Source organism: Tupaia chinensis, unplaced genomic scaffold (assembly GCF_000334495.1).
Source record: "Tupaia chinensis unplaced genomic scaffold, TupChi_1.0 Scaffold143651_1, whole genome shotgun sequence".
NCBI classification, from domain to species: Eukaryota; Metazoa; Chordata; class Mammalia; order Scandentia; family Tupaiidae; genus Tupaia; species Tupaia belangeri.
Window position 1 is genome coordinate 1008288 of NW_006203500.1, and position 16373 is coordinate 1024660.

At 51.4% G+C, this 16373-nt stretch overlaps 1 protein-coding gene across 4 annotated transcripts in view; it reads right to left on the reverse strand.

Moving 5' to 3' along the window:
- The window catches only part of TBC1D22A (TBC1 domain family member 22A), a 386589-nt gene that overhangs the window by 30046 nt on the left and 340170 nt on the right, over positions 1-16373 (reverse strand). For all 4 annotated transcript variants that reach the window (XM_006164616.3, XM_006164615.3, XM_027766747.1 and 1 more), the window contains one exon: positions 4774-4869. In XM_006164616.3, coding sequence (XP_006164678.1) covers positions 4774-4869 — 96 coding nt within the window. The remainder of the gene's footprint in view (positions 1-4773; positions 4870-16373) is intronic.

A 16373-nucleotide genomic window follows, 5' to 3' on the forward strand; every position in this document is an offset into this window, starting at 1 on the left:
CCCAAGGCTCCCCTACCCTCAGGGGAAAGAGCACGTGGCTTTCTGGGTGGACGCTCTGCCTCTTGCTCAGGTGTCTATCCAGATGTCACCCCTATCCCTGCACCAAATGACCTCCCTCTGTGGGACAGGCAACTCTTGTCCTGCCAGGGGACAGGAACACCATGCCATCCTCTCCCCTCCTCCCCCTGCAGCTGATCTGTCACTTCTCGTCCATCCCCTCCTTCAGCTGCCCTCTCCAGCTGGCCTGTCTCCGAGGGCGGCACTCCGAGGGTGCTCTCGACTGACTGGGCAGGGAGGACAGGGCACCACCAAGGCCAACCCTGAGACCAAGCCCTGCACGTCCGCTTCCCTCTACTTCCCCACTGGGTGACCCGCAGATGGCACACACCTCGGCCTGAGACCCCAGGGAGACCACGGGAGGCTTCTGGCCATGCCCACAGCAGCCTCTGCAGGGCCTTCTCACGTGCACCGACCGAACACTGGGCCGCTCTTGCCGGGACGCAGAGCCCAAGGCTACAGAGGTAACAGGCGCTGGGCAGGGTAGGTGGCTTAGAACGAGGGCAAAGGCCTACCTCCTGCTGCCTCCGTGGACCGCCGGCGCGGGCAGTCTCTAGGCACAGCCTGAGGCTGTGCTTTCGCCAGCCACACTCGGCAGAGAGCCAGCTTAGCAGCGGCGGAGGAGCCTCACCATCTCAGACCTGCTATGGCTCTGCTCACTGTAAACCACCCGCGGCCCTGCCAGGAACACCCAACCTGCACACCGCCGTCTCCGGTGTCTGAGGGCTTTGCTCTCCATAAAACAGCGAAGGCAATGCCAGCTCCCTCCATGTGGGGAAGACTTCCCAAGTTCCCCGGGCATTTCGCATCCACACTGCTCCTGGGGGCTCTGGCAGGAAGCTGGCAGGGCCGGCGCCCTCTCAGCCAAGCACCCGGGTGAGGGGATTCAGGCTGTAGGCAGCTAGGGCTGGACAGGGGGCTGTGGGTGGACCCCCGGAGCAATGGGGAGGCAAATGAAAAAACCCAGACTTCAGGGGAGAACCTGATAGGTGGGGTCTCTTGGTGGCAGGGCTCGAACTTCAGCAGGTGCACGCACAGGGCAGCCAGCAATCCCAGCAGGCCACATGTCGTCAAGGTCAAGGAGAACACATGAGGGCTTCGCACAGGGCACGGCAGTGAGGAGGCCGGGACGTTTGCCCCCAGCAGCAAGCACCATGGACAGCGCCCGGGCAGGCCCAGGGAGGCTGAGGGGCCACGGGGGCTGTGGAGGGTCTCGGGCCAGGGCAGCCCAGGTTGCAGCGAGGAGGGCATAGGCCAGCGGCTCGCTACACCCTCGCTGTGCCCCGGCTCTACTGCGAGCAAACCCCGCAGTGCGGGACGAGGGCGGAGGAGGCTAAGTGGGGCCTGCTGATACTACGACTTTCCATCCCTCCCAAGACCCCACCAAAGTCTGGTTGGAAAAAGGCAGGGAGGAGAGCAGGGTCCTCACTGCTGGTGGTGAGCCTCTACAGCTTGGAGAGGGACAAGGCTGAGGAAAGACGCCCCGCTGGGCACCAGCCTGTGGGCCCGGGGAGGGTGCCAGGACCCACGTTCAGACAGCTGGGCGTCGGGAACAGGGCCATGAGGAAGGCGCCTGCATGAGGTCCCAGCACGCAGCACACACATCAACCTTCACTCAGGAGGTGCCTCCACCCTGGGACCACGTTGCTGCCCTCCCTTCCCCACCGCCCGCTGTGCACCCCACCCCTCCCCGCTCCAATCTTCAGAACTGGATGGAGGCAGACTCAGCCCAGAGAGGCTCCAAAGCCACGGGGACGCAGGAAACAGGCGGTGCCCACTGTCACTCCCTGGCCAGTCTGCAGGAATGAAACATGGTTGCCGGTCCTGCGCCCTGCACAGGAGCGCCACCGCCTCCCTTCTGGGAACACGGGGTCCTCAGAACAGCTCTGTTCCTATGGAAATGACTCAGAGCGACGCATTATTTCCCGAGCGGCAAATTACAATGCTGCTAGCAGTGAGGGCTTGAAGAGCATTTTCCAGAACGTTCTGCTGCAGGAAACCTGCGCTCGGAGTCTCAGCCACGAAGGCGCCCTCCCTGGATGGAGACTGTCCTGGAGTGTCGCAGCTGTAGACACAATTCCTCACGCTCACCAGGACTCCTCGGGGTCTTTCTCTCACTTGTTTCCTCTTCCTATTTCGACCCCACTTACTTCAATTCTCCACGACACGTGTTGGTGCTCATAAATGACACTGAAGCGCTAATTCATTCTGAGTGTGAAGGGAGGGACCTGACCCTGGGGCCCCTCTGCAGTCCCCCCCCCGCGACCCCGCTCCGCCGCACGTCCAGTGGCGTGGCTGTGCCTGGCTCAGGCCTGTCTGAGAGCAGGGCTCTGGGATGGCCGGCCAGCATGTCAGCCGCTGCCCGAGCTGACCCTGTGACCGCAGCAGGGCGACAGCCCCGAAGGCAAGCTGGTGAGCACAGGGCTGGCGAGTGGCAGGGGCGGCTCGCACAGGGCCAGCCCTCCTGAATTTCACAGCTCTGGGTCAGGTGTGCCATGACAGGGAGGCTCGGGCAGCCCCTGCCAGTGTCCCCTGGATACCACTGTCCCAAGAGAGGATGGGATAACCAGAGGCCCATGGGGGAAGAGGAGGGGGCACACCGTCAGCCCACGCCAACCTGCGGACCCAGCCCAGGCCCTCCTGTCCTCGACCCCACGGGAACGGTGTCTGGCTCAACCCCAGGGCCCGCGTGACACTTTTCTGTCCATCACCACAGAAAGAAGAAATGTCATAGCTTTCACGGCCCCCGTGGGAGGGACTTTGGTGGCACCGCTTCTGTCTGGGGAGGACAGAGAGGAGCAAGCAGAAGTTCCCTGCTCGAGGTCGTCCTCACGGCCCAGACGAGTGCGAAGGCCCGAGAACTGGACCCCTTCCTGTGACCATGGTCAGGCCTGCCTGAACGGGGGTTCCAGAGTGAGTTCTGGGGTGAAGGTGTCACCACCTCCTCAGCACACACTCCACGTGCTGTGGCTTCAGGGACTCACGACACTCTGATTTCAGTCTCACCCCCCTGCCACCACCAGGCACAGCAGACCCTGGGAGTTCAGTCTCACCCACCTGCCACCACCAGGCACAGCAGACCCTGGGAGGGCAGCCAGGTTCACCTGGGGCCCAGGGGAACCCCGAGTCCCAAGCCGTGAGGCCCACACGGCACGGACTCTTGGGGCATCCCGGGCACTAGGGTGCATGAGGGCTGCTGTGCATAGGGGAGCTGGCAAGTTGGCAGGCCAGCCACACTGACAGCACTGCCGCCCAACGCTCACCACAGGAGACCACGGGAGGCAGGGCAGGGGGTCAACTTGAGTCTAGTCGGTGGCATTTATTCTACCCTGCGGTGACACAGGCAAGCCACAGCCTCCCTAGCACTTCCACCTTCCCCAAACTCAAAGTGACAAGGGTGAGCCGGACCCCCAGCTCCAGCAGCCTGGCACGAGCCAAGGAGGCCAGCCAGGTGCGCCAGCCAGGCACATGCCACCTGCTTACCGACGTGTCAGAGGCTGAAGAGGCCAGCAGCGGGCTGGGCTGGCCTGGCTCACACTGACGTGCCCACGCCGGCGGGCCCACACTGGCAGGCTCACACGGACAGGCCCACACGGACAGGCCCACACTGACAGGCCCACACTAATGGGCCTACACTGACAGGCCCACAGGGACGGGCCCACACTGACTGGCTCACACTGACCGGCCCATGCTGACAACAGGGGCAGATGCTGAAGCAGAAAGGTGCCTGGTCTCCCACCCGTGGGTGTGCACAGGGCTGGGGCAGGCTGGGCCGGCAGTCCCCACCAGTCCAGCCTCTCCACGGATTCCATGCCAGCTCCCCCCATGCTTCGGGCCCTAGAGCCATGTCCAAGCACAGGAGGAAGGTATGACAAGGCCCAGTGAGCCACCCCAGGGCCCAGGACCACAGGGCCTCCTAGCCTGCCCTCCAAGCCCTGCCCCTGAGAGAGCAGGGCTCAAGTGGGGATGACAGAGAGTGCCTGACCCAGCCAGTGCAGAGCCCGGGCCCTGGGACTGCTATGTCCCCTGTGCCACGCAGCTGCCCACCCCTGGGGCGGCCCCGGGCAGAGGGACTTCCCACCCAGCACTTCAGGTAACAAGGGGCATCACCCTGAAGGGGGACTCAGGCCACCCCACAGATGACACAGACAAACACTCTGGGGTCGGGGCTGGGGACGTGGCGCACACGGAGCCCCTAGGCAGGGCACAGAGCCCGGCAGGACGTGCGCTCAACCTGCCTCTAACCAGTGGGTGCGCACGGCTCTCCGGCTAAGCCACTCAGGCCACTGCGGCTCAGAGAGGTTGAACGATGGCCCCCAAGTCACACAGCTGCCAACGGCCGCGAGACGGAGTCCCAGGCCGTGTGACTGCTCACCCAGGACCGGCCCGCAGGCAGCATGGCCCGGTGCTGTAAGAGCTCCTGGGAGCAGAGGTCACATGCCGCTCTCTGGGGTCGCACTGCTGAGGACACACGCCGGCTCAGGGTAGCAGAGCCGCAGTCCCGACTCATCAGGGCAGTGTGCAGGGTGGCACAGCCTGCCCACGCGACGGCCGCTGGCTGCCTTCTCAGCCACGAGCGCGCCACAGGCAGGTCAGTGGTGAGCCGCCGCAGCGCTTCCCCAGCGCCTCCACAAATAACCCCGTGAACCGAAATTTAATAAACCTCCTCCTGGCAGAAAATCAAACTCGGGTTCTTTTGAAAAGGCATTTACTTACTTGAAAATCTCTTTCTTCTAGTATTTCTTTCCTCCATCTCACGAGAAAAGCGGCACACACGTACAAGTGGAAATGAGAAAAGCCCTCGGGTTCAGACTAGAAGAAAAAATAACCAGGAGAGAAACGTTAACGTGCAAGCCGTTAACCACCGTGAGGCTGTCTGCAGCTCCAGGGCCGCCAGGGCCCATCCGAGCAGGTTCAGGGAGACCGAAGCCTGTGTCGACTCACTCACTTTTACTCAATGCCTTAATTTCAAAATGCTCGCCTCATTAAAATAAACACCATGTTCTAAGGACCCGCAGCCTGATAAATAGCGTGCGAATAGTAGACCACACTTTAGGCAACCTCGGAAATAATTGTTCATTTTCTTCTCTTGCACAGACAATAGCCAATAATAATAAAATGTGAATCCAATGAGCCTTAACTCTAGGCCAGGCACAGAACCCACCCCTCGCCACCACCCCCGCCGTACGGGGAACAGGTGAGCATGTCCTTCCACTCTACAGATGAGCCCGAGAAGCGAGAGCGGGCCAGGCTGGACCCAGGTAGGTGCCAGAGCAGGCTCCTAGCCTGGGCCTACATGGACAAATCCTTCTTCCCGGGCCTGCCCAGGGAAACGGAGCTTTGGGAAGGAAGTCGTAGGGCGAGGAGGCGTGCCACCCACAGGCCCTGGACGTACCGCTGTCTCGCCTCTCCTCAAACACACCCTTCCTGGCCCTCTTCCCAGCTGCTCTTGCCTCATCCCTGAAATTCAGGCCCCATGTCACTTCCCCAGGACCTGTGCCAGATGCCCGGTGCGCTGGCTCGCCTCCCCCGAGGATAGCCCTCACGCCTTGTGACTGCACACTGCCATCCACAGAGACCCACATCCCCAACCCTCCAGAGCCCTGGAGGCCACCTTCACAACTCCGCCATGGCCATGTGATACCTATCCAACTGCTCATAGTTTAGTAAACAAAATAGACGCGATGAAGATGGCGACATGCTTTGGGAAAAACAAGGCAAGGAGGGGATGGGAAACAGCAGGAGTGTTCGTGTGGGCTTGGGGAGTGGGGACGGGTGCACTTTCAATATGGTGGTCAGGCACCTACGGTGGTATTTACATAGAGACCGAAGACGGAACGCCAAGCAGCACAGGAGGCAGAACGTTTGTTCAGGGAGAAGCAACAGGAAACACAACCCCCAGGTTGGAAGCTGCTGGAGAGGTCCAGAGTCACGAGGCCAGCACAGCCCCAATGAGCCCAGGGGGCAAGGCCCACGCTGAGGCCACACCAGGGCCCTGTCCTGTCCTCCCCACGCTGAGGCCATGCCAGGGCCCTGTCCTATCCTCCTGAGCCCCAGAAGCCTCAGCACTGGGAAAGTCGTGGGCTTCAAACACGTGGTTCCTGCAGGACTCAGCCCAGGACGGTGGGGACAGGGAGACAAGCAGCCCACAAGTTCTGGGGTTGTTGGTGACATGAGCCGAGGGGGAAGAGCACAGCTTGAAGAAGAGGGCAAACCCCAGGCACACTTTAAAGGCTGAGCCAACAAATACACTGATGAGGGATCAGCAGCTGGCGTAATGGTTATGTTGCTGGACTCCCATGTAGTCAACCGTGGTTCGAGTCCTGGACCCAGTGGCTTAAACTCATGCCAGGCGCGTGTGTATGCGTGCCCAAGATCCCAAGAGGAGAACGGAGGAGAAGGGATTGCGGCGTGACCATCCCCCCTGGGGGGGGATTTCTCGCTTTCTGTCTCTCTGTCTCTCTCTGTCTGTCTGGCGAGCCCACACGCCCTATAGCAAAAACCTCTCCAAATAAAGAAATAAATAAACAAATACATAAATAAATACATACATACACTGATGAGTACAAGCGATCTGGGGTGCGAGAGGAGGCGGAGCAGGAGGAAGGCCTGTGGCAGGTGCTTTGCGCTTTGGTTCCTTGGACACATGTTTCAGACCCCTGCTGCACACCCAGTGGAGCATCAGGCAGGCACCTGCACAAGGCCAGGAAAACAGCCCCATGGCCTAGGCCAGAAATGGACGCTGAAGACTTGACGACCCTAAGGAAATGACCAGGGTCACTCAGGAATGAGCTGGGCACCCAGGAGCAGAGTGGAGGCTGTGGAGGGGCCCGCTGAGCGAGATGAGCATGGGGAGTGATCACGGGATTTAACGACGTGGAGGCCACAGGAGGCAGCGCGGCCGCATGGCACATGCAGAATGGAGGGAGGAGACGCAGACACTGTGCTGGTGAGGATCAGCACTTATGAGCGGCACAGAACCACCAGAGGTGGGGTGGGGGTGGGGGGGCAGTCTGCCTGCCACTTCCTGAACTCAAAAGGGAGGGCTGCTTCCTGCTTGTCAGGATGCGTCATGGTGTTTGCTCCAGGCCTTGTCTGTAGATAACCCACAGCAGGGTTTAAAAGGTTCCCTTCTTGGGACCAGCAGACGGCGTAGCAGTTACATCACTGAACTCCCATATGGCTGAGGGCAGTTCGAGTCCCAGACCTGCTGGCTTCCAACTCACGCCAGGCTCATGTGTGTGAATGTCCAAGATCCCAGGAGGAGCATGGAAGAGAAGGGCTTGCAGAGTGGCCCTCCCCACAAGGTGATTTCTTACTTTCCCTCTCACTGTGCCTGTCTCATCCTCTCTCTCCGCGAGCACATGCACCCTAAGATAAAGACCTCTAAAACAAAAAAATCTCCCTGCACCTCCCATTACTAGAGTAGCTCTCCTGCACCTCGATAGAACGCAAAGGGAACCTCTGTGTCAGCGCCCATCAGCCGCCCTCCTGGGACCTGCCAGAGCGGCGACATAAGACCAGGGTTTGTGTGATGCTGGGCCAGCCTCGCGTTCCTGAGATAGGTCCGACTCGGTCGTGGCGTATTGGTCAAGATAATTGCTAGGTCCTGTCGCTGGCACTCCACCAAGGACTTCTGCGCCGTTGGCAGGACCGGCTTCAGACGGCCCTTTGGCGAATGAGCCTTGTCCAGAAGGGCGAAGGCTGCATTGCGTCCTCACCGTCTTCCTCACTCTCAGGAAGGGGCTGCATGGGGGCAGGATGCGCACGTCCTTTCTCCAGAAACTTCCGTAGGATGGCGGGGCCTGAGGATCCACGGACATTTACTGCCGCTTTCCTTTCTACGGGGTCACACAATTCAGACTTTCGAGAATGGTTGGAAAACCTTGTTGTTCTAGGAACTTAAGTTTTCAAATTTGTTTATGATATCCTAGTTTCCTTCGAATCTCTGCTGCATCTGTAGGAATGTCCCAGTTTAAATTCTTAATACTACTTTCATGTGTCTTTCCTCATCTTAGCTATTAGTCACGCCAGGAGTTTGTTCATTTCATTGGTCTTTCACAATAACCAACTTTTTATTCTAAGGATCAATTTGAAACGATCCCTTATCTTGTGTTTCATTAACTTCTGCTGCCCTCTTTATTACTCCCACTCTCTTACCGGCTTTGCCTGTTTACCGTCGATATTCTGAAACACGCACAGAAGTGGAGCAGCTCCTACTTAAGCTTTTCTAACTCGGGACAGAGGACCAGCTCACTGCAGGTCGGCTTATCTTCACTTCTGATCCAAGCATCATTTATGGCTACAATTTCCCTCCCACAAGCGCACTTCAGCAGCATTCCACGGTTTCACTGAATCTTACCATCCTTAAGTTCTAAGAATTCGCTATTATCTTTTATGATTCCCTTGTTCAGATGATGGCTTACTTATCAATATGGATTTTGAAAACCTATAAACATATGTAGTTCATTTTTATTTTGTCTTTTTAGCTTTTTTTGGTTATTGATTTGTAGCTTAATTGCTTCGTAACAGTCTGTGATTTATATGCTGCCAATTCTTTTAAATTTGCTTAGATTTGCTTTTTGGAAAAAGACACGATCAACTTCACAAATGTACCACAGAGCAGTATCATTAGAGATCAAAAACACAAGCCCTGGGGGTGGAGCACCAGGGTTCAAGTCCTGGCACTGCCATTACTGTGTGACCTATGACAAGGTATCTGGCCTCTCTGTACCTCAGTTTCCTCACCTATGTGTGTTAGTAGGATTAAATAAATTTTGTAATGTAAAGCAATTAGGACAACAAGTACTGGATCACAGTAAGTGGTATATAATGCCTGCTATTAACATGAGTGTGTTAAAAGGGCGTGCAGTCTGAGCTTCATGGATAATGTTCTATATATGTTTATTAAATAAAATTAATCTATACTGTTCTACTCTCCTATAAATCCTTACTAGCTTTTTGATCTGCTTTTTGACTCTAAGGTCCTTCAACAACTGAGAGGTACTAAAAACTTCTTTTATGAGAGATCTGATTTCTCCTTATAGTTCTGCTGTTCTTTGTTTTATGTATTTGGAAGCTATGTTATTAGGGGCATAGAAATTCAGGATTGTTTTACCTTCCCAGTGTACTAAATCAGTAATATATATTATCTTCTTTTTCTCAAGCAATGCTTCCCTTTGTAGTCTGTGTTGGGGAGGGGATAGGAGTCTGATATGACTATAACTATTGCTATGTATCCATTTTTGTTGGGTTGTTTATTTTAAACAGCTTTATTGAGAGTATGACTAAATACAATGAACTTTACATATTTAAAGGTTATGATTTGGTAGGTTCCGATACATGCATACGCTTGTGAAATGCCATCTCTATCAAGCCAGTGAGCACATCTGCCACCCCGAAAGTGTCTCTATGACCATCTGTAAATCCCCCCCACCTCTCCAGACCAGGCCACACACATCTACTTCTGCCACTGCACATTAGTTTACGTTTCCTGTACTTCTGCATGAACAGAACTGCATTGGTTATGCTTTCTTTTTTGTCTAGTTTCTTCCACAAAGCATCACTATTTCGAGATACATTCATAATGCTTCATGGACCGAGAGTTCACTCCTTGTAAATGCTGAGTAATGCACCACTGTATGCATGCACCATGGTTTGTTTATCCAATCATCTGGTGATGGACAGTGAGTTGTTTTCAGTTCTTGGATATGACACACAGGGCTGCTTTGAACATCTGTGAATAGTAAATCTTTCTATGGGCATACACTTTCATTTTGTTTGACTAAATACCTAGGAGTAGAATAGCTGGATCACATGGTAGAAATACAGTAACTTCTGAAGAAACCATCAAGCTATTTTCCAGAGTGGTTGCACTGTTTTTACTTTACCACCAGCAGTGAGTGAGAGTTCAAGTGCTTTTGCATCATAGCCAACATCTGATATGGTCAGTCTTCTTAATAGAAGCCATTGTAATAGGCATGCATTAACATCTCATTATGATTTTAATGTACATATTTACCCTTCTCTAGTGACCTTGAATATCTTTTCATGTAATTATCTGACATTCTTTGGTGAACTGTCTATTCACATTTTTACTTAGTTGCTCTCTCTCTCTCTCGCTCTCTCGCTCTCTCTCTCTCTCTCTTTTTTTAACTATTGTACTTTCAGAGATTCTGCCTTTAAGTTTTTTTGTTGGTTTGTTTTTTCTTAAGAGAGGTTTTTTTGCTATAGGGCACATGTGCTTGCCCAAGAGACAGAGAAACAGAAAGCAAGAAATCACCCCTGGGGAGATGGCCATGCCTCAATCCCTTCTCCTCCATTCTCCTCCCAGGATTTTGGGCACTCATGAACACATGCCTGGCATGTTTTAAGCCACCAGGTCTGGGATTTGAGCCATGGTCAGCCATGTGGGAGTCCAGCAACATAACCATTACGCTATCTGCTGGCCCTGTATTCTGCCTTGAAGTCTTTATTATGTGCTTTGCAAATATTAGTCATCAGGAAAGTCATGATGTATTTTTCTATGCCATGACTTTCTAGGTGACCCAATATTTTCCTCCTGGTCCACAATTTGTCTTAATTATCTTAACAGTGACTTCAAAATAATTACATTTTACACATTGATGAAGCTTAGTCTATTAACTTGTTCTTTTCTGAATGCTTTTAGTATATGGTGTAAAGTATGGGTTGAAGTTCATTTTTTACACACACGGAGAGCCAATCATCCCATCAATTAATCAAAAAGGATCTCCTTTTGCCATAAGTTAAAATTCAGGAATTTTCAAAGTTGTTTTGGCTATCCTAAGTCATTTGCATTTCTACATGATTTTAGAACCAGTTTATCAATTTCCACAAAAAAGCTTGATGGAATTTTTCAAATTACAATGATCAGTTCTGAGAGATAAGCACCTTAACAGCAGTGAGTCTTGATTTGTGCTAATAGAGTGTATTAGAACTCATTTTAGTCTTCTCTACCTTTAGCAGTATCTTACAGTTTTAGGGTATGGGTCTGTTACATTTTTGTTAGATCTTCCTAAGAAGTTCATGTTTTCGATGATACCAAAAATGGTGCTCTGAAATTTTTAATTTCTTGCTTTTGGTACCAGTTGTTAGACTATGTCTGCAACATTATTTTTTCCAACTTTTACTTTCATTCTTTCTCTGTTACTACATTTCTCTTATAGTGACAGATTTTTAAAATTCCGTCATGGTCCCTAACTGAGTTTAGTCCTGGCTAACTGTGACACGATCAGATTGATTTGCATCCTCTTATTTTGAAATTTCCTATTGTTCTATTTTTCCTATATTTTTCTTTCTTATCTACACATAGATTGATTTACTTTACTTTCTCATTCTAAGGTCCTAATTCCACTAAATCATAAAGTTACTTGTTTCTATTATTTTAATTATTATCCTGGATATGATACCATGCATATTTAACTTAATGGTGTGAAATAAATCTTTATTCTCCTCACAAACAATACAAGAAATTAGGAATTTGTTGTTGTTAAGGTTTTTGCCATAGGGTGCATGCACTTGCTGGAGAGAGACAGAGAGAGGGAAAGTGAAAAATCATCCCCCAGAGGGCATGGCCATGTTGCAATCCTTTCTCCTCTGTTCTCTTCTTAGGATCTTGGGTACACATGCACATGTGCCTGGTGTGATTTTCAAGCCACTGGGTCTGGGACTCGAACTGCAGAGTTAGCCATGTGGGACCCAAGCAGCTTTAACCTCCACGTCACCTGCTGGCCCACTTGATCATTGTTCCTGATAGATAATGTCGCTGGATATACAATTCTAGAAAAAGATGATATTGCACCATCTTCTGGACTCCACTGTTTAATGCTATCTATCCATCTATTTCTTTGCAAACAATCTTAACATTTCTCTCTGATGGCTTTAAATACTTTCTTTGTCTTTGATGTACTATACCTTCTTTCTGATAGTTACTCTGCTAGAGATATCTTGGTCTTTCTGATTCTGGAGGTTAGCTTTTATCAGTTTCAGAAAACTGTCACCCACACCCATTTGTCCCTCTGCCATTCTGTTCATATTCTCTCAACTCTGCTTAAGTAGATTTGGGCTCTTTTCACACTACCCTCAATTGCCTTTAGACTTTCTTTTCATATTTTCCATCTCTTTGTCTTTATCAGATAAGTACTTTCCTCCAACCTCTCTTGAATTTCAGTTATCATCATATTTGCCAGCTCTTTGTCTCTATGGTAGAAGTACTTTCCTCCAATCTCTCTTCTATTTTACTAATCATCTCTTCAACTGTGTCACAATTATGTTTAACTCCTTTGTTTCTTTTTTCACATCTGCTTTGTAAACTGTGAAACTTCTTCTCTCATTCAATTTATTATTTTTATTATTTTAAATGTATAAATGTTTTATACCATATTGAGATAGGAGATAAAACCCTAAGAAACAGGTAGTTAGAACGTAAGGCCCAAAGACGAAGTCACAATAGTCGAGCTTACACTAAGAACTGCTTGCTCACAAGAAATGACTTGTAACAGTGACTCAATGGGTAACCTAGGCAGCATGATCCAAATATAGGAATTATGACTCTTTCCAGATCCCTCCACATTCTAAGAATAGATCATTGTCTTTATGACCCAGAGTTTTTAGACAAAGAGCATCTCATGACTTTTGTACCCATTCCAAAACTAGAAGAATAGCCTGACCCATCTAACATATGGCCCTTCACCAAGAGGGGAACACATATACACATTCCTCCTATCTAGGCTAAAAACCCCTGACTAGAGCACCAGACTGGCAACCCACTTTCTGGGTCCCCTCCCTGCTGCAAAGTGGAAAATTCCTATCTTTCAACAAACTCCACTTTGTTATCCCCTCTCTGTGCCTATGTGTCTAATTCTTCATGAGCATGATAGAAGAACGCAATCCTGCAATGGTATTGGGCCCAATCACTCCAATATGCTGCATCCATCTCAGCTAATTCTTAAATCTGTAATCTCTGTACATCTCTGTAGTTTGTTCTCTCCTCCCCCACCCCTACCCCCCGCCTTCCGCTCTGGCAGCTTGTGTTCCCTGGAACTTTATCTGCTGGAATCCTTTGATGCTTGTATCAAAAATGGTTTCCTTCAGGGGAAAAAAGTGTATTTACTTCATCTGGAGTCTAACAGCACTGTTACCCCCAGACTCAACCAAGTTTTCAGCCTGTAATATTTCAGGCCAGGTAAGTAAAGTGAATTGGAAGCACTGAGCTCCTGTGAATGTAGGATTATGGTTAGAAATTTTGAGATGTGTGACTTAATCTTTTTTCTTTACCCTCCATGACCAAGGTCAAGAAAGGCAAACACCTGAGCCTGTTTGGTCTCTGAAAGGGCTCTAGGTTTTGTCTTCTGCTTGTGGCTCATAAAAACCAGACATCAGGCCAGAGGAATGACTGTGCAGGGTCCTCTCTTAAGGCCAGTTTTGATGTTCTTCCCCTATTTCTCTAGATTTACATGTTTTCAAGATTTCTGGTCTTTGGAAGTCTCTCATCCATTGTGACTAAGTTTTTAAAAACGCGCCCATGTCCTTTGGTTGTTCTGGGACAGGAGGGCCTTTGGATACCACGTCCACCACGCTATCTGCTGCTCATATCTTTTTTTAAGTAAGTGCAGCTCTTTCCTTTCCTTTCCTTCTTTCTTTTTTGTTTTGTTTTGGTTTTTTGGTTTTTTTTTTTGGAGAGATTTTCACTGTAGGGCGCGTGCGCTCGCCAGACAGACAGCGAGAGACATAGAGACAGAAAGTGAGAAATCACCCCCCAGGGGGGATGGTCATGCCGCAATCCCTTCTCCTCCCTTCTCCTCTCGGGATCTTGGGCACGCACGCACACGCGCCCGGCGTGAGTTTTAAGCCACCGGGTCCGGGACACGAACCGCGGTCGACTACGTGGGAGTCCAGCGACATAGCCATTACGCTATCTGCTGGTTCCCTCTTTCTTTCTTTTTTTAGAGAGACTTTTGCTATAAGGCATGTGCACTTGCTGGAAAGACACAGAGAGACAGAAAGTGAGAAACCACCCCCAAGGGGGAGATGGCCACACTACAATCCCTTCTCCTCCATTCTCCTCTTGGGATCTTGGGTTCACATGCACATGCGCCCGGCCTGAGTTTTAACCCACTGAGTCTGGGAATTGAACCAAAGTCGAATACATGGGAGTCCAGTGGCGTAACCATTACGCCATCTGCTGGTTCTCATGAGCTAATTTCTTTAAAAACCTTAAACAGGTTATTACTGCATCTTATAGTATGGGTTTGCTGTGTCTGATACAGCTTTCGTAGTATCCCATTAAAAAGGTTCCTAATGATTAAAATGTGCAATGTTTATGCTGGAATGTACTGGAATTCAGTGTGAGGCCTTTGCGGGAGCAACCCCATTGATTTGCTCTAATCCCGTAGGCCCCTCTCAGGGCACAGTTTTATTTAAAAATGCCCATTGCTTTTAGAGGAAATGGAAACTCCCTGACATGAGAACACCCTGGACACCCTGGTCCCACTACCCACACCTAACTTCTGACCCTCTCACACTCCCAACACTCCTGACTCTTCTCCCCCTCGTTCCACTCTGGAGAAGCTGCTGCCCCAGCAGGGAGAACTGGCCTGGCTGGCTCTGCCTGATGGACCCACTGGTTCTTCAGGGTCTTTCCCCCTCCCCTGGCAGGCACAGTCCCCACACCTTCTTCCCAAGAGGGAAACCAAGACCCCCAACTAAGTCTTACAGGTCCTTTCTCCCACTGGCCTGGAAGCCTGTTCATCTGGGACCTCTGGGACCCCTTCTTCTCTGTAACCCCTGCCCCCAGCTCACCAGCAGGAGTAGGGAGTGGATGAAATTACACACACATGTACATCTACTGGGGTTAGTAGAAGGCCGACCCAGAATGTATCTAAGAAACATGCTTTTCTCCCTTTTTAAATCCTGAAGGTGACTTAACAACACACAAAAACCTTCTGATCTTTAAATCCCTCCTGGAGGAGCCCCAAGGAATGTATGACTGGTAATTAGCATTGCAAATACTGAGAGGGAAAGGTCTCCAGGAGCACTTCAGGATGCTCCAGAATGATGAGCTCTCTGAGGAATCCTGTTTACACTCTTAATTTGCTTAACAGCCTTTTATTTAACTAGAGAGTGCAAAGGTCAGCCTCAGGCCAGCCCTCCCACCCACCCTCACTTGGAATTAATACTCCTGGGGCGGTAAATTTTGAAGCCTCACAAGATGTCTCTAACTGACAAGCAAAATGTAGCCTAGGCTGCGCTTCCATAAAAACACAGCATTAGGGAAAAATGGAGCTTTACAGCGTTGCTTAAGTGGATTATTTGTCTTCTATGACTTGGTAAATTATATTAAAATAGCAATTTAATAAATAAAAAATTCATAGCATAAATGGAAAATGGGCTTCTGCTTTAATGGAGCTTAACCCAGACAATAAATATCGTCACCCGAGCAGGGTGCATAAACAGGGAGGGGTGTGAGCCTCGACCACAGGCCACGCGTCAGGAGCCAGCCCCGCTGTGCTGCCTGGCCAGCCCACAGCCTGTACCCATGCAGGGCAGAGGGCTCCACCCTCAGGGAGTGACACATTCAATCAGGGCCTTCTGGCTGGTGCCAAGTCGGCCAAATCAGCTGCCCTGTCCAAATCAGGCCCAGGGGATGCAGGCCTGAGGTGGGTGAAGCGGAAGGACGCTGGGACCTGGAGGAGTCCCAGGGAGCCTGGAGGAGCGCTAGAGGGCCACAGTGGCCCCCAATCCACAGGGCCACACAGCAAAGGGGCCCAGTGGAGCCAGTGAGGCAAGCACTGAAGGGAAGGGTCTGGGAAGGTGCCTGCTCCCCAGTCCAGGGCCCCGCCCCCCACCACCTCTCCATTCTCTCTACCCCCTTTCCCCCCCACCTGGGCTCCAGACTAGTTTGGGGAGGGGACAGAGGGATCCAGAGATATGCAAAGGCCTCTCAGTGACACACCTCCGGCCAGTGTGCAGGCCCCATAGCAGAAGCAGACAGGTCAGGTGTGGGTGCAGAAACAGTCTCCGTGGCCAGTCTGAGGACAAGGCTCCTGTGCTGGTCACCTGCAAAACCGCAGGCTCTCCCTTCTTTAACCAGCGGAAGTCAGATCAGGAAAACACCACCGCGTGTGCAGAAGCCTCAGGGCCAAGGGGGCACGGTGCTCACCCACCTCACAGACTGAGAATGGGCATGCCGTTTCCAAGTATCACTGGAGGGAGGGTGGCTTGTCCTGCACCTGAAGTGGCCATGTGCTGAGGCGGCAGAGTGAGCTCTATGACAGCCTGTATGTCCTGTACGTCCC